The following is a 20,139-nucleotide window of genomic DNA, read 5'->3' as shown; positions in this document are numbered from 1 at the left end:
CAGACTTCATACACTTCAGATTACTTGTTCTTATTTGTATTCAACGAGTTTTCATACATTACAGATTACCTGGGGTCACCTTAATTCAACAAGACTTAATACAGAACAGATTACCTGATATCATCTTTGTTAAAACAGTCTGCGTACACAGCTTACCTCAGGTCATCTTTATTAAACCAGCCTACATTCACATCACATTACCTGAGGTCACCTTTATTAAACCAGGCTGCATACAGAGATAACCTGAGGTCACCTTCATTCAACTAGTCTTCATAGACAGATTACCTGAGGTCACCTTAATAAAACATATCTCAATACACTACAGATTACCTGAGGTCACCTTTATTAATCAGTTTTTTTTTCACAACAGATTACCTGAGGTCACCTTTATTAAATCAGTCTGCATACAGGGATTACCTGAGGTCACCTTCAATAAACCATTCTTCATAGACAGATTACCTGAGGTCACCTTTATAAAACAAATCTGAATACACTACAGATTACCTGAGGACTTTATTTAACCAGTTTTCATTCACAACGAATAACATCAGAAGTTTATCAAATCAGTCTTCACATACTTCAGATTATCTCAATTCACCTTCTTTCGACCAGTCTTCATACACTACAGATTACCTGAGGTCCCCTTAATACAACCAGTCTTCATACAGAACAGATTACCTGAGGTCACATTTATTTATTAAATATGCATATATAGATTACCTGAGGTCACCTTTATGAAACTAATCTGAATACACTACAGTTTACTTGAGGACTTTGTTTCACCAGTTTTCATTCACAACAGATAACATCAGGGGTTTATCAAACCAGTCTTCATATACTACAGATTACCTCAGGTCCCCTTATTAAAACCAGTCTTCACACAACCGATTACCTGAGGTCACCTTTATTTATTAATTCTGCATATAGATTACCCGAGGTCACCTTTATAAAACAAATCTGAATACACTACAGTTTACTTGAGGACTTTATTTAACCAGTTTTCATTCACTACGGATAACATCAGGGGTTTATCAAACCAGTCTTCATATACTACAGATTACCTGAGGTCCCCTTAATAAAACCAGTCGTCATACACAACAGATTACCTGAGGTCACCTTTATTTATTAAATCTGCCTATTTAGATTACCTGAGGTAACCTTTATGAAACAAATCTGAATACACTACAGTTTACTTGAGGACTTTATTTAACCAGTTTTCATTCACAACAGATAACATCAGGTGTTTATCAAACCAGTCTTCATATTGATTTCACCTTCTTTCAACCAGTCTTCATACACTATAGATTACCTGAGGTCCTCTTAATAAAACCAGTCTTTTTACACATCAGATTACCTGACGCCACCTTTATTTATTGAATCTGCCTATACGGATTTCCTGGATCACCTTTATAAAACAAATCTGAATACACTACAGATTACCTGAGAACTTTATTTAACCAGTTTTCATTCACAACGGATAACATCAAGGGTTTATCAAACCAGTCTTCATATACTTCAGATTATCTCATTTCACCTTTTTTCAACCAGTCTTCATGCACTACAGATTACCTGAGGTCCCCTTAATATAACCAGTCTTCATACAGAACAGATTACCTGAGGTCACCTTTATTCATTAAATCTGCATATATAGATTACCCGAGGTCACCTTTATGAAACAAATCTGAATACACTACAGTTTACTTGAGGACTTTATTTAACCAGTTTTCACTCACAACGGATAACATCAAGGGTTTATCAAACCAGTCTTCATATACTACAGATTACCTCAGGTCCTCTTAATAAAACCAGTTTTCATACACAACAGATTACCTGAGGTCACCTTTATTTAACCAGTTTTCATTTACAACAGATAACATCAGGGGTTTATCAAACCAGTCCTCATATACTTCAGATTATCTGATTTCATCTTCTTTCAACGAGTCTTCATACACTACAGATTACCTGAGGTCCCCTAAATAATACCAGTCTTCGTACACAACAGATTACCTGAAGTCACCTTTATTTATTGAATCTGCATATACAGATTACCTGAGGTCATCTTTATAAAACAAATCTGAATACACTACAGTTACTTTAGGACTTTATTTAACCAGTTTTCATTTACAACAGATAACATCAGGGGTTTATCAAACCAGTCTTCATATACTTCAGATTATCTGATTTCATCTTCTTTCATCCAGTCTTCATACACTTAAGATTACCTGAGGTCCCCTTAATTAAACCAGTCTTTATACACAACACATCACCTGAGGTAACGTTTTTTAAACAAATCTCTATACACTACAGATTACCTGATGTCAGCTTTATTAAGCCAGTCTTCATACACAACAGTTTACCTGAGGTCACCTTTATTTAACCTGTCTGTATAGACAGATTACCTGAGGTCACGATTATAAAACAAATCTTAATGCAGTGTAGTGTATAAAGACTGGTTGAATGAAGGTGAAATTAGGTAATATGTATTGCATGAAGACTGGTTTAAGAAAGCCCTCATGTAATCTGTTGTAAGATATTACAACATAATTATATACTCTAGAATGGTATATATATATCTTTTATTGAAGGGGGTACATGAGGTCACCTTCTCACTAAAAGACAAATATAACCCATTTTAATCAAATTAACTCAGTTTATCTGAAGAGAAACATTACACAAACAATACAACGTCCATGAAGTCCTACATTTTAAAGTGAAAAAAATGATTTATTACAGAATTTTAAACCCTAGCATTGTATCTATTATTTATTCATTACAAGTGGTACATATGGTAACCCTCCGGAAAAAACCCCATAAATATTACCAATTAAGCTCATGTTATCGTAACAAACATATGACATAAACTATGCAATGTTCATCATGTCCATGAAGTCCTACATTTAAAATGAAGAAATTAGTTTATTACAGCATAATAATATACGCTAGCATTGTGTCTATTATTCTTTCATTACAGGGGTACCCCAAAAATAAAACCCGAGTATAATCCATTTAACTCAAAATTAGCTCAGTTCCCCTTAAAGAATACATTACACAAACAATACAACGTTTATGAAGTCCTACATTTTACCCTAGCATTGTATCTATTACTATTTTATTACATGGATAACTAAGGTAACCCCAACCCCCCAAAACTAAAATTAAAAAAAACCCCAAGAAATATAACCAATCTAACTCAATTCTTATCTTAACAAATATATGACATAAGCTATGCAGTGTCCATAAAGTTCTACATTCAGAATGAAAAAAAAATTAGTTTATTGCAGCATAAAATATATCATAGCATAGTATTTACTATTCCTTAATTACGGGGGGTAACCTGAGGTCATCCCCCCCCAAAAAAACAACCTTAAAATTCAACCAATTCATCTCCAATGAACTCAGTTCACATGAACACATTCATAACATAAACATTACAACGTCCATGAAGTTCTATAATGAGAATGAAGACATTATTTAATTACATTGGTTTTGGTATTAAGTCACATTACAATGTGGTATTAAGATTGATCTACATAGGGAACTATATTTTCGTGCGAAGTAATCGATGACCAATTCCCCCGGTTACCTGGGGCACCGATTACCTCAGGGCATACAGCAGCGGACCTATCTTCCACCTGCCGCGTGCAGCATGTAACACGTGTCTGAATTATACATTTAAAGTGCAATCAATCTTTCAATCTCTATTTTATGTTATTTAGCCTCACCGGACACAATTACGAACGCTTTTTGAACTGTGATTAATATTTTTTTATGTAAACTACTTTTCTTGAATTGTTTATACCATATAGAATTTAAGATGTATGAAGGCTTTCCATTTTGCATCATATCCCACATACATTTTTATTCACGTTAGGTTACTTTAGTAAGATTTGTGTGACCCTGTTTTACGGGTCAAGATAGCCACATATGGACGCAATTCCGAACAGCACTATATTGATATATCTTGCAGAAGAAATCAATTACAACAGTCTAGATTGATAAAGCATACATTAATCGTTATCTCAAACACATTTTCATAGGAAAATAAGATGCACAAGTTTGTTTTTTACTTCAATTACTTCAGCAGTGGTTGCAGACGAAATGTCGGTCATGTGTAAAGGAAAGATTTTTTTTTTGTGTAAGTTACTCCTTTAAAGAAGCACTAAATTCAAGTTCATACATTTCGGTGGTGTACTTAGCATTCATCTATGATTTTTTTTTATATAGGGCAACATTTCTTTCGGAGTTCTCTGGACTTTTCAATAAAATTAACATATTTTCTTTTGACCATAAATAGGGTCACAAGAGTCTAAAAAACGTCAATTGTGGGGTTATTTGGGCAAGATAAAAGGCATCACGTATATGAACAGAATCAGCAGATATTTTTCTTTCCATATATTAACAAAAGAAGACAATATGCACTTACCTTTATGGTTTTTTTTTATATAACATGCAGGCCAGATTGCCATTCTTATAATATTTTTAGAATGATTTTGTCATCGTCATCAACATTCACCAAGTGCACATAAATTGTATTATCATGAAAACAAGGGAATTTTAATAGAGTTTTTATTTATAAAAACATTTATTGATAAATATAAGTAAATATGATCTCAGAGGGCAAACATTGGAAATCGTTCAAAATTGTGTCCAGTCGTAATTGCGTCCTGTGGGGCTATGTGTCTGTTTTTAGCTTTGCATATCAGCTGCTCAGTAGTCCAAGTAAATTAGACATGGTGTCATTGTTCCTGTTCGGAGTTGTGATCTTTATATAGTATTAGAAGGTAAGTCTAAATAAGTCATTATTTAACAGCTGTTTAAGAGTGGGATCGGAATGGTCCTGATCCAGAAATCCTGAAATTAAAAACATGAAATCCCGAAGTCCCGAATTAAAAAAAATATCAAATCCCGAAATTCAAAAAAAGACATCCTGGATCCCGAAAGGGTCAATAGAACATGGGTGTTTAGGTCAGGTTTGTACGCATGAAATATCTAGTCTAAAATGCCAGTGATAGAACGATAAACAGATACGCAACTGTCTAGGGTCAAATAAGGGAGGGGAAAAAAGACAGTATTAGTACTAATTCGCAGAATTCGAACGATAAACAGATGCATAGACAGACCCAGGGGGTGGGAAAAATTTAGTTGATTATATAGGAAATCATCGAAGCATGACAGGAGTGGGCATCCCTCTGGTCAGTCAGAGCCCCCCACCCCTTTATGGAAAGTTCTGGATCCGCCACTGAGATTTTCAGGTTCTCTTTGTAAAGATACCTTAAAATATCACCAACTCTGACTGAGCACACAGTTTGATACATTTTAGCTCATTAGCTGGGCTCACTCACTAAAAATTTTCATTATGGTTTACTGGCAAATATTTAATGATATTCATGTGTAGATAAGCTGATATATATAAACATGTGTGTGAGGAGAAGTTATCAAGCTTGCTTTTGTCTGTAAAAAATGTCATAGGCCAATTAAGTTATGGAGGTGAAAAAGCCAGTAACAGAACGATGAACAGATGATCAGGTTTTCTTCATATAGATCCCTTTAAATTTCCCCAACTGAGGACACAATTTGATTCACATTAACATTGAGAATGGAAATGGGGAATGTGCCAAAGAGACAACAACCCGACCATAGAGCAGACAACAGCAGAAGGTCACCAATTAGCTGCACTCACTCGCCATTAAGTTCATTGCGGCTCACTGGCTTATATGTAGAAAAGCTGATAACATGTACATACATGAGGGTGTTAATGCCCTTTACTGTCAGGCGTCAAACAGTCATTCTCGGCTACTGTTAGCTTCAAATTGGTTACAATTTAACTGCGATTAGTCAAAATATCCTTAAGGTGATTTGACAGATGTCTCAAATAATTATCGTTACTGTTATTTTCGGAAAACAAATAGCCTGATTTGTCAAATTCAGCTGATTTTTTAAATCGTCTGAAAAAAGTGTACATTTTATCGTAATGTCTAAAAATTACTGTTTATTCTTCATTTGGCAAGAACGCTTCAATAAGGTACCCCCATTACTACCCTCATACATGTGCATGTATATGGTCAGATCATATGTTATCATATGTCATTTGAATTTGTACTTTGCATGCCTTTTCAAATGAAATTGTGATGCCAAAATGCGTTCTTAATAGCACAATAACCAATTGGAAGAGGACACATATGTCAACCAAAATTTTTGCAGCAACGTCAAAATGTGTGAGGACACCCTTGATTGCGCTCATGTTGTGTTAAAACTGTTTTAGGAAGCTGAAAAATGCCAACAATAGAACAATAAATAGATAATCGATATTATAAAATATCAATGCGTTGAAAAGCCAATGATCTACATACATGTATATACATAAATATGTCAACCATAAAATACAACTGATTTAATTTACACCACAATTGTTGGAAAAAACCTTTATGTCTATATAACTTATCTCATTCTAGTCTATTCAACTGACAGAATCAATGTAAATTTCATGAATTCTTTAATAACATGTTTAATCATGGACTATTCTTTATATCAACATCTGTTAGCCATTTAGGGGTCTTTTGCATTTAAAGTTCAGTTTTAGTGGGTTTATTTTGCGAAAAAGAAGTCACTTTCCAGATCATAGTTTACATTTTCTTCATATTTTGCTGTGTCAAAATGACCTTAAAATAAAGGACAATATATAGACCCAAAAATGGTATATCACATTCTACACATGAGATTTTAGCAGAAAAGACTGCCACTGGAGTATTTATCCATTGCAACTTTTTAATTTGATCTCCTCCACTAATTGAAGTAGAATATTGAATGTAGGTTTGTCCACATTTGGAATATGTAAATACATGCATAGAAATAATGTTGAGCCTGTTTCTAGATGCATGAGATAGATTTCAATATTTATTATCTATTGAAAATAAATGGAATCATCTTTTAGAAAAGTTTTATTCTATGGAAATGTATCCCCCCCTTTTATAAATTGAAAAGGTTACATTTTCCCCCTTATTTCAAAACCTAAGCTTGAATGTAGTGCCCATTCTTTTTTGCCCCAACTGTTCAGGGTTCAACCTCTACGGTCGTATAACAATCAAACATCAACCCACACTAAACTGAATGTAATTAAAGACATCTAGAGGTCAATGTACAGTCTCAAACAGAAGATAAAAAAGGGGAAAATATAGTGAATTTTGGAGAATGTATATTATTATATGTACATGCATTTGAAATATTTAAGATATAGTATTTTTTCAAATGTTTTAGTTCTAGGTTCCACCTAACTACCATTTTAGAAAACTGGGATTTAAATGCTTGTCTATTAGAGGGATATTTGATTTTCATTGGTTGTAGATATGGAATCTTATTTTATCATGAAGTCAGATTTGAAAATGACTTGGGGAATGAAGATGTAGTAAAGACCGAATGTCAGTTTTAGTCTTATATATGTACTTTATAATTTTAGTCTTACATGTATATAATTATGTGTACATATATCATTGATTCAGTGGCAATGGTAAATAGACTGTGACAAGTCTTTAAGTTAGATAACATTTTATAGTTTTTAATATTTTGTCAGTTGACTAAAATAAATTGGAGGTGTGTTCTTATTTCCAACAGAGGGACACTCAACCTATATCAATATGTGCATGAAGCAAATTGATAGTTGCTAGATACTGAATGATTTTACCACAAGAAAGTTTAACCTGTGCATATATACTTAAAATACAATAAAACAAATCATGTCTTTTTTAGGACTTAAGGAATCCAACCATGTAGTACGGAATGTTCTTGAGATATGGTTTTGGTCGATGGATGTTCATGAAGGACCTGTAGTACAAAGTATATCACTGGATTTAGCTCTTTGTCTAAGTGTATTATTAAAGTACTTTGCTCAGTTCATTGTTATGCAATTCATTCTTTGTGAAATAAAGATTTGACAGACAACTCTCATGTACAAGGATTTGTCAAAGTAGTATCACCTCTATGTACACTGTAAGTATTAGGGAGATAAAAGCATTCTATTTTGATTTGAACCAAACATATTATAAAAAAAGAACAAATTTACCCGAGAATGCTACTCCCGCTACTAGCAATATGATGCTAGGTTGTTTTAATACATCTGTACTGCCTACTGATGACTTGGTCCTGAGTGTAAATGGTCCTTCAATTATGTTAAAAAATGTATAAGGCCTATCTAGCCTAATCGATTTCTAAAACTATATTTCATTGTACATTTGAAATTTTTATACAACCACAGAAATTTTTGCGGTGGTAAATTGGTATCCTGTCGTTGTCCGAAGACGGATGGTTTTCAGATAATAACTTTAGTATAGGTAAAAAGAAATAAAAAAAAATATAACACAATGTTAATAACCACAAAAGGAAGCTTGGGATTGATTTTGGGGGTTATGGTCCCTAAGGTGTAGGAATAAGGGTTCCAAAGGTGCCCAAAACAAGCATTAATCTGGTGTCAGTACAAAAAGTTGTGTATAAGTATTTCAATTGTTCTGAAATTGTACCACAATGTTTAATACCATAAGTAGAAGGTTGGGGTATATTTTGTGGGTTATGGGGCAAACAGTCTAGAAATTAAGGGCCAAAAACAAGCATTTTTGTAGATTCAAGACAATAAATTGGAGTTATCTTTCTTTGTCTAGAATGGTTGTTGAATTACCTAAAACCAATGCTTGATGAAATCTTCTTTAAAAATTGGAGTTATCTTTCTTTTGTCCAGAATGGTAGTTGAATCAACTTAAATCAATGCTATATTGCTATATACAATATACAATGCAAAATTCACTTTACTACGCATGTACCAACTGATAAATTAAAGCAGTTTTAATAACCATTCAGTGATTACAAGCACTTTGATTATCATTCTAGGGTTATGCCCTTTTACAAATGGAAAAAATGAAGAATTATTTAGTTTCTGTTCTCTTACCTTAAGTTTGTCTCAACTCAATTTAGTGAAATGTGTATGTATATAACGCTTATTACCTCTAAACTTGATTTCAGTTCAATTTTTGGCAGCTTCACTTTTACAGTTCTTGATATATGTCCCTTTATAACGTTATATGCTAGCGGGGGCATCATCACCATGACTGTATGACATTTTATATTTTAATATTTTATGATGTATTTAAATGAGTAGTTATTGTTGCAAACTCCATTAGAAATTTGAATAGAGATCATTTTTGGAATAAGGGAAAGGGGGAGGTAAAAAAATTGGGGGAGAGGGGGGTCAATTTTTCTCATTTCAGATTTCCGAAATTAAAAAGAAAATTTCTTCAAGTATATTTTTTTTGAAAGGATTAATATTCAACAGCTTGGTGAATTGCTCAAAAGCAAAAAAATATTTAAAGTTCATTAGACCACATTCATTCTGTGTCAGAAACCTAAGCTGTGTCAACTATTTGATCACAATCCAAATTCAGAGCTGTATCCAGCTTGAATGTTGTGTCAATACTAGCCCCAACCGTTCAGGGTTCAACCTCTGCGGTCGTATAAAGCTGTGCCCTGCAGAGCATCTGTTCCATTCATTTGTTTATTTCTTAATCTGTGTGAATTAACATTGTTACAGTAAATGTTAATAACTACACTTTCATACCACAACAAATATTGTATTGGTACACGTATCACTTATATTTGTATTCATATAACAAAACAAAAAATGAAAAGGAATAATTTTGCAATACCTTTTGAATACTATAACTTTTTAGATATTTAGACATATTAAGACTAATTAAGTAGATGTTGATAATATCTGCTTCACATGCTTGAAATTCTATCAGATTACTTATGGAGCAGTTATGAGTCTTTGAAGCATGCTCAAAAAGGTTCTTTTGGTGAAATCATTTTCATATTGGTCAAAATTTGTCTTTGCTTCGACCAGCTTTGGAGGAGATATAATCAAAGAATTGATATAAATCAGCACAGAAGTTTACTTCCTAGCTCATCTAGCCCCAAGCATCATGTCAGGCATTGTCATTACTAAAAACAATAAATGTATTCTTATCTGAGGAACAATTCCACATTTTAACAAACAAATTTACTAATGATACTGACGATCCACCACAAAGTAATATAAATAGAACCATACTAATAGTAAGCAAATACATATAAAAAAAGATGTGGTATGATTGCCAATGAGACAATTCTCTACAAGAGACCAAATCGACACAGAAATTAACAACTATAGGTCACCGTACGGCCATAAACAATGAGCAAAACCAATACCGCATAGTCAGCTATAAACGACCCCGAAATGACAATGTAAAACAATTCAAACGAGAAAACGAATGGCCTTATTTATGTTAAAAAAATAAACAAAAAACTAATATGTAACACATAAACAAACGACAACCACTGAGTTACAGGTTCCTTATATCATGTTCTCAAATCTAGATATCATCTCCCATTTAGGAAAAAAAAACATGTGAAAAATGAACCTATTATGTGTTGCTCTCCTAGCTACAAAATGTATCCAAAATCAAAGATGTAGAACATATTCTATCATAATCATTTGGTAACTAATGTAATTACTGTCTCATCCATGTCCGTCTTGAACATAAAAAAAAAATATTAAATAGATAACACTCCTAATGCTCAGTTCTGTTGTCACCGTGCAAGACAGTTAATAACACCATAAAGGGAAAAAACATAGAACTCCTTTTGTCATAAGACACTGTCAAACATCCAAACATACTATCCACACTCATCTGTGTCCACACTCAATTTTTAATATTCAAAATTCGTTTATCGAAATTATTTTTTTATATTTAAAATTATTAATTTTCCAATATTAATATATGATTTTGTAATATTAGAAATTCATTTTTTGATATAAAAAAAATCATTTTCTTATTTGAAAACGTCATGTCTAATAAAAGTTATTATAATAAAAACAGATTGTCCAATGTTGCTTGCCGTTGAACTACAATGTATTAAAAATATAGTAAGTCTGAAAAAAGAAAAAGGAAATTAATCAATATGTTTTTCTAATTTAATAATCAAATATCATAATAATGTGAATTTGAGTATGAAAAATCAGCATGTCTGCATACTGTCGAGTGACTACAACAATATATTTTCTTCGTTATATTAAATGTACATCAGATTTTCAAAAAAACATTTGTAAAGGAAGTATGTTAATCTCAACTACTCATTCGAACACAAACTTTGCAGCATTGTAATCGGTAAACATATCTAGGCATTTCTGTCTCTTGTAAGATTTAGCTCAGCATATCATCTTAAACTGTAGAGATGGCCACGTTAGTAGATATTCCTGTGGACTTTGAACAAAGTTTGATTGAATTCTCGACATCTTTGTTTCAAGGATTGAACAAAACAGATAGTGTTTGCTTGTCACCATATAGCATCATAGCGGCTTTGTTGTTGGTGATGACTGGAGCAAGTGGACAATCGAAGCAACAAATTTCCTTTGCTATTTTTCAAAATAGCTTATTTTCAGAAGAACAACAGTTGAAGTTTTATAAATCACTTCATAGTCAACTTACTCAAAAAGCTGGCGCCAATGTTAGTTTTGCTAGTGCAAATAGACTCTTCGTAAGCGACCAATTCACAGTGTTGCAAACGGTCCAAGAAAATGCGAAACGATATTTTGGAGCCGATATAAGTATAAAGGACTTTACAAAATCTGAAGCATCTGCTTACGAGATGAATAGCTGGGTATCAGAACAGACAGACGGTAAAATAAAGGATTTGATAAAGGAAGACTGGTTAGACCAAAGCACTGTAATGTTTATAATTAACGCTATATACTTCAAAGCCACGTGGGAGAAACAATTTTTACCCAGAGACACGCAGAAAGAAATATTTTACCTTCCTAACAATAAAAAGATTGAAGTTGAAATGATGATTCAACAAACACTTATTCCATATTTCCGTGGTCTGGACTTCTCTGCGATAGCATTACCCTTCAAGGGAGGAAAGTTTGATATGGTCTTTATTTTACCAAATGAAATACACGGGCTTCAAAATTTAGAAGCAAAGATAACACCAAAGTTCCTATCGGATATTTCTGCTGGATTTATTAGCAAACATCGTACGAATGTATATATTCCAAAATTTAAATTACAAACTGAACTTAATTTGAAAAATGAATTAACTAAACTTGCTGTAGAAGATATCTTTAACAAGGCCAAAGCTAATTTTTCTAATCTTATTTATGAGAGGAGAGGAGGTTTATATGTCGATGTCGCTGTCCATAAAGCCGTCTTCAACGTGAACGAAGCAGGTGTAGAGGGAGCTGCAGCTACAACAATTGGAGTATTTTTTAGATCCTTACCTATGGTGTTCAGGGCAAATAGACCATTTTTGTTTTATGTCAGAGATATTAAATCGGGTCTTATTTTGTTTATTGGACGATTCCATCCACAGGTCATATGATTTTTAATAATTATTCATAAAACAGTGATTGCGCAAACACTATAACATGTATTATAAGCATCTTTACTGATGGCATTATATGTATTATTTAAATAAAACGTATTTAGATATTGTTTATTGTAAACAAACTTGGGTTGTATCCGACAATGAGAAAACACGGTCAGTAATGTAACTGTAAATGGATATATAAGAAAATGCTGTATGGGTGCCAATGAAACAACTCTCCGTACATTTTTTATTCTTTTTTTTTTGCTAATGTGGTCGAATGCTGTTGTCTGCTCTATAGTCGGGTTGTTGTCTCTTTGACACATTCCCCATTTCCATTCTCAATTTTATTATCGAATGGTTCAGTGAGTTTTCTATCATCACGTGGAGTCAGGCTTCCGTCATCCGTTTATATTTTTCAAAAGATCTTCTTCCGTACAATTACTTGGCCAAATTTACTAAACATGGCCATAATCATAACTATCAAAAGTATAACCAGGAGTTTTCCGTGTTATAGTGATGCAAAGACGGAATACCAATACTTTAAACTTTATTAGCAAGGTCCGGACAGTACCAGACCTAAGACCTAAACTGACTACAAAATAACATACAAAAGCATATATAAAAAACAGTTACTATAGAAAAGGATTAGTGTCCAACGGATTAACTTGTCATGGACTGGTCAGAGTGATTTCCATCACGACAAACATATATTTAACAATAGAATTAATTAGACACAAAGAAATGTAAAAGGTTTGATAAAAGGATTAATAAATTGTCACTATAGCACTTAAAATATATTGTCTGAACTTGATTTATATCTAAGTCCTAATTGTCCAAATCTTCCTGGTTATATTCGCCACTACTTCACCTAAACTCGGTCTCCGAGTTGGCCGAATGAATTTTGTTATCGTCGTGGGTATCCTCCTCCACGCCGATGATGTTGCTGCGAATTGCCACGCGAGCAAATTGCAAGGGTCGAACGCACACCTCGGTTTGAATGTTTTATATCTAGATGTTGAATCTCTTGTCTACTGTTTACGTTCTCTTCCCTCAGTCTCTGAATTTCGCCTTCCATATCATTTAAGATGCGATTGTAGTGCATGTCAGTATTTTTAAACTCCATTGTTAAGCGTTGTCTGGCGTTCGTTAAATTTAGGTTTTCCTCTTTCAGTTGAACTATTACTCTTTCCAAATGTTCAGTTCTACTGGTATGTTCGGCTAACTCGTGTTCGATCTTTTGAATTATCCGGCCATGTTCTAAACGTTCCAAATTTACTTTGTCCAAATTGTTCCTTAATATCACATTATCTTTCACTACGGTATCCAATTTTGAATTTTCACACTTCAGTATACTGATTTCTTTGGTGAAGTTTCGGTTAGACTCTTTCAACTTGTTTAGGTGTTGTTTCACGGATTCGTCCTGTACGGAGCACGTAAATGAAGAGATTTCCTTGTCCTCAAGTCCTTGAAACGGAAATTGAGACATTTGTTTCTTCTCAATAAACGTTCTCATTCGATCGCTGTCTCTTTGGATTTTGGATTTCGACTTTTTCTTCGGTTTTCGGATTTCACATGACTTAACGTGAAAATTGCACATACGGGCAAAATGTCCATGATGTCTGCACTTGTAACAATAAGCGTTAACTGCATAACACCGATGGTAGGTGAAAACATTCAATGTCTTACCGCAATATTTGCACAGAAAGTCCAAACAGGTATCGGTTTTTCTCATCGGAAACGGATGTCCATTTCGGCAAGGCTGGAAATTCCAGGATCCTTCCATATTGTTGCTTCTGAAGTTATTTATTTGCTAGTTTGGGGGAACTAGCTCGGATCGTGCCGCGGGTACCTCAACCAATATATAACCAGGAGTTTTCCGTGTTATAGTGATGCAAAGACGGAATACCAATACTTTAAACTTTATTAGCAAGGTCCGGACAGTACCAGACCTAAGACCTAAACTGACTACAAAATAACATACAAAAGCATATATAAAAAACAGTTACTATAGAAAAGGATTAGTGTCCAACGGATTAACTTGTCATGGACTGGTCAGAGTGATTTCCATCACGACAAACATATATTTAACAATAGAATTAATTAGACACAAAGAAATGTAAAAGGTTTGATAAAAGGATTAATAAATTGTCACTATAGCACTTAAAATATATTGTCTGAACTTGATTTATATCTAAGTCCTAATTGTCCAAATCTTCCTGGTTATAAAAGTATAATAAGTAATGTAGTTCTTATCATAATGATATTGCATATTTTAGATCTATAAAAATAATTCTATAATGTCAATTATATTAATTTTTTATTTCTGTATTTTAAATTTTTAATTTAGGAACTAATTATTATAACTTAACCAAGACATGCTCGTCGCACGCACAATTTATATGGACTACTGTAACTTTCACTGATTTCATTTAAAACCTTAATGAATACCAGTAAAATAAGTATAGTTTGTTTTTCATTCTTGTTTTGACAAGAGAACAATGTGTTTTCAGAAAATAGTTCTACGATAGACTCTAAAGAACAGTCTATTGGAATTTAATACGACTGTCGTACAAGTGAGAGGTTTAGCGCTATAAATCTAGGTGCAATCCATCATTTTCTACATTTGAATATGCCGGTACCAAGTCAGGAATATGACAGTTGTTGTCCATTCGTTTGATGTGTTTTATCATTTGTTTTTGCCATTTGATTCGGGACTTTCCGTTTTGAATTTTCCTCGGAGTTCAGTATTTTTTGTGATCTTACTTTTTTCATATTTTTTCATTTCAATCTCGACATTCTTACATCAATATACTACTACTACTACTACTACTACTACTACTACTACTACTACTACTACTACTACTACTACTAATAATAATAATTAGCAACAATTATCTGATGATTGAGGGTCATTGAATGGTGGTTCGGTTTCACTGACTTCATTAAAGACCCAAATGAATACCTGTAAAATAAATATAGTTTGTTTTTTATTATTTGTTTTAACAAGAAACCAATGTGTCTTCAAAAAATAGTTCTTCGACAGTTTGTGAAGGACAGTATATTTCATATTTTTTATTTCAATCGGTTTTTCCTTTTTTTCAACTGTGCATCAGAAGGAAAACATTGTTTCATATTATCGACTGGTGACCCCATGACATTCTCTACATTACGGATTTACAACGGAAGTCAGTTGATCCCTTTTGATCATTTGAGCAGTAATATTGCATTATCTTAATCGAAACTTTTCATGTTAACATTGAATTTGCATTACTGCACATGTATATTACCATAAATAGAATGGTACCTGCAGTAAGGATCATCTAAGTATAATATTTTCGTTTTTATTGCAATATATGATGGCTTCGTTGGGTAATATTCCTGTTGACTTTCAACAAAGTTTAGTTAGATTCTCGACATCTTTGTATAAAGGATTGAACAAAACAGAGAGCTTGTGTGTATCACCTTATAGCATCACTGCTGCGTTTCTAATGTTGATGATTGGAGCAAGCGGACGATCAAAGCAACAACTTTCCACTGCTATTTTCAAAAATAGTTTATTGTCCGACGAGGAGAATTTGAAATATTACAAGTCAATGCATACTTATATAGTTGAGAGAGCTGGAATTAATGTTGTTTTGGCAAGTGCTAATAAGTTGTTCGTAAACGATCAATTTACAGTATTGCAAAATATCCGAGAAAATGCAAAACAGTATTTTGGAGCCGATATTAGTGTTAAGGACTTTACAAAACCCAAGACATCTGCATTTGAAATAAATAGGTGGGTATTAAAAAAGACTAACGGCAAAATAAAGGATTTGATCAAAGAAAATTGGTTTGATAAAAACACTATAATGTTCATTATAAATGTTATATATTTTAAAGCCACGTGGTGGATGCCATTTTCTCCAAGTTCCACGAGAAAACAAACATTTTACCTTCCGAACAACAAAAAGATTGAAGTTGATATGATGCATAACAAGAAAGTATTTACTCTCTCGTATCGAGGTTTGGACTTCTTTGCAATAGCGTTACCATTCAAGGGTGGCTACTTTGATATGGTCTTCATTTTACCAGATGAGACAAATGGACTCCCAAATATTGAAGAGAAAATAACTCCTGACTTTCTAAACGATATTTCTACAGGATTTCAAAATTCGGTTTATAATATTGCCATTCCAAAATTTAAGTTGGAGTCCGAGTGTGATTTAACAAAAGAATTACCTAAACTTGGAGTGAAAGACATTTTTGGATTTAAAGCTAATTTTTCAGATCTAATTATTGAGAGAACACAAGGCTTACACATCAAGGTTGCTGTTCATAAGGCTGTTTTCAACATGAACGAAGCAGGTATAGAGGGAGCAGCTGTTACAGCAATTCGCTTTGGTTTAAGATTGAGGACAATACCAAGGTTCACTGCAGATAGACCATTTTTATATTATGTTAGAGATATCAAATCTGGTCTTATTTTGTTTATTGGTCGATTCTACCCAAAAGTCAAATAGTTGAAGTTTTTTGAAAAGCGACAGTATGGTAATTAGTAGACAACATTGTATACTTTTGTAGCATTCAAAGAATGGCTCTGATGGCTATTATATAAAATAAATTGTTCTAATAAAATTTGGTAGTGGCTTTGACCATTTTCGTGTTAGTTTTTTTTTTCTAAAGGAGAGTTTAATGATTAGAATATATTTAATTTGATAGTTAAAAGATTAAGTGTTTATAAGTGTAATGGCGAGCCTATGTTTTGAAACAGTATTATGTCTCTTTAAAATGGATTGTTTTAAAATTAACATTTAATTACTATTATTGATAAAAATGGTTGTTTAACATGTCAATATATGAAGTTACATTATTGTGCTATAATTCATTGAATATATTCTCAGATTTTGTTGAATTTGCATCTTATTATTTAGTTATAGAGTGTTTATATTTGTCTTATATTTTTTTAAATAATTGCTTAGATAAATATTTGCACTGGGGTATCGACTGTGCAAGGGCTGAATAGCCAGTCAAGGTCGTTAAAAGCTTCAATTTCGATCACATATTTTTCATGGCAGAATATATAAACCATAGATTTAACACAGAATTAAAAATCAACTTTTTTTTAAATATTTTACTTAGAAAAAATATATTTGTAGGACTCAAATCTCTGGCGGGTTCCAGATCTATGGCAGATTCCTAATCTTTGGCAAATATGACGTTACAAACGTCAAATCTATGGTAGATTTTTGTTTTCTCCTAATCTATATCAGATTTATGAATTACGTAATTTTCCGGGAAAAAGAGTAAAATATAACGTCACAATATAATTACACAATGTATAAGTCGTCGCCGACTTCAGCAAACTTTCCTGAAGTCCTGTGTATAAAAAATTCCCTCTAGAACAATTTGCCGATAAATTAAAGAAAGATGTGATCTTTTATCTATAGGACGGATAATAATTATTTGATATACCGTCCGAATCCCGCGTTTTAGGAAAGGCACAGTTGTTTTAGTAGTAGATATTTTGGGAATAGAGTAATAATAAATATTTTAGCGTCTACGGCTAGCAAAGTATTTAAAGTGAGAAAATACAGGATACCACCAAGTTGACTCAAATGGTCACCAGTTAAAAAAGATTGATTAACGCTAAAATAAATAGTATGTGAAAAGTCAGACTGTTTAATTCTTTTTTTTTTTTTTTTTTAAACTGCTTTCTTGTTTGTTAATTGACTTCTTTCTAGTGTTTTAATAAATGGATTAAACTGGTACAATGCAAAGATTAAGAAATGCTTATTTTTCCAGGAAAGATCATTTTAATCCTTATCTCGGTATTATAGTATTTCACTTTTACATTTTTTTATGTTTGACATCACGATTTGGTTGAACATTATGGAATTTTTATTTCACAAATGATTTAGACATGCTCCCGTTGTCGTACATGTCAACTTATTTAAGACAAGTTAGTGATGCCTTGTTCTACATTTGCACAAACTACCATAGATTTGGAAACAACAAAAATCCGCCATAGATTAGGAAATTACAAAACTTGCCATAGTTTAGGATTGTAAAAATCTGCCATAGATTTGGGATGGCATATCGTCACATTTACTATAGATTAGGAATCTTCCATAGATTTAGAACCCATCATAGATTTGAGTCCTACATATTTAATAATGTATATGCAAAAGTGTGTTCATGCTTTTAATCAATATTATAAAGTATTAAACCAGGTTTAATCCACCATTTTCTACATTTAAAAATGCCTGTACGAAGTCAGGAATATGACAGTTGTTGTACATTCATTTTTGATGTCTTTTGTCATTTGATTTTGCCTTGTGATTAGGGAAATACACAACTTAAAAACCCCTCCTGTTACATATACATGTAAGTAACAGTAATAAAAGTTTTTAAATATAAAATTTTGATATTTAATTATCATTCTTACATTTTAATTCCAGTGAGATATAATTTAATCAGAGCAGGCTAAATAGCAAATTTGCTATTTTGCCCGTGCCGGTCAAATAGCAAATTTGCTATTTAGCCGGTGCCGGTCAAATAGCAAATTTGCTATTTAGCCGGTGCCGGTCAAATAGCCACTGCCTTTTATGCCTTTTAAATATGAACGTGATAAGATATCATTTATTTACATTTTATGTGTTCTGTTTTCGTCAAAGTAAAAGATGAATAAGGTAACTGTTATACAAATGACTTAAGTTGTACGCTTGATAGAGTGAAATCGTTCAAACTACATCGAACCACCAATGCAAACTACATGTAATGAAACAAGACACATACACGTCACACATATGACAATTCTATTTGACGAAATTTGAACGTCAATATCGTAAGAAAAAAAGCTCAATTACTATGAGTTAAAAAACTATCAACATAATGAATCAGTGTGCAAACACAGTTTAAGAAACACAAGCCTATGCTGTGTATCACCATAAACATTTCAAGTAGACTGAGTCTTCAAGCCGCGCTGCTAGTTAAATCAAATGAACGATCAAATTTAAATAGATCAGCGAAGAACATCGTAGCTAGTATATAACGGAACATGAAGTAAGAAAGTCAGTAATGACGTCAATATCAATGAGTAACAGCACAATATGGAAAGAAGATGTGGAATCATTGCTTACGGGAATACTAAACATATTCACCAGAGTTCAAATGACGTGGATATTAGCATTATTAGGTCATCGTCCGTCTTCAATAATGAGAAAATCTCAAAAACGTATAGTATGCTATTACGGAGCTTGATGAAAAATTAGAAACAATTCAAACGAGAAAACTAGAGTCCTTTATTGTATTCTTTTAGACTAAAAACCATATAACAAAACACCAATTAATTCAATACATTTGTTTAAAAAACAGAGGCAAAGAAAGAACATTCAAACTTAAAGTCGAAAATAAACTGACAACGCAATGACAAATATAAACCAAATGACACACAACATCATAAACAACAAAGCATAAAAAACCAAATGAGGAACACGAATCCCACCAGAAACCGATGGTGATCTTAAGTACTCCGGCAGGATAAGCACATCCTACTCCACATATGGCACCTTTCGTGTAGAATCCAATCCTTGTCAATAACGAAAGTTGTGCTCGAATCACACAATTGGAAGGCCTGTATGCCGTAGCGGTTAGTTTTTATTGACGGAGTAAACAGGAGTGCCAACAATCTTCACTAGATTAAGACAAAGATGACAAACATTCCAATTGGATTAAGATTGGAGTCGAGCGCACCTGCTACGTGCAAGATTC

At 32.9% G+C, this 20,139-nt stretch overlaps 2 protein-coding genes across 2 annotated transcripts; both read left to right on the top strand.

Moving 5' to 3' along the window:
• The first annotated feature begins 11,667 nt into the window (after positions 1-11,667).
• LOC143081040 (antithrombin-III-like) lies at positions 11,668-12,399 on the top strand. The gene has a single exon (XM_076257276.1). It carries the CDS (start codon positions 11,668-11,670, stop codon positions 12,397-12,399), a length of 732 nt encoding a protein of 243 aa, XP_076113391.1.
• A 4,043-nt stretch (positions 12,400-16,442) lies between these two features.
• On the top strand, positions 16,443-16,889 carry LOC143081039 (serpin B6-like). The gene has a single exon (XM_076257275.1). It carries the CDS (start codon positions 16,443-16,445, stop codon positions 16,887-16,889), a length of 447 nt encoding a protein of 148 aa, XP_076113390.1.
• The last annotated feature ends 3,250 nt before the right edge of the window (positions 16,890-20,139 follow it).

Source organism: Mytilus galloprovincialis, chromosome 6 (assembly GCF_965363235.1).
Source record: "Mytilus galloprovincialis chromosome 6, xbMytGall1.hap1.1, whole genome shotgun sequence".
NCBI classification, from domain to species: domain Eukaryota; kingdom Metazoa; phylum Mollusca; class Bivalvia; order Mytilida; family Mytilidae; genus Mytilus; species Mytilus galloprovincialis.
Note: the sequence above shows the minus strand (reverse complement) of the source record. Positions and strands in the feature narration are given on the sequence as shown.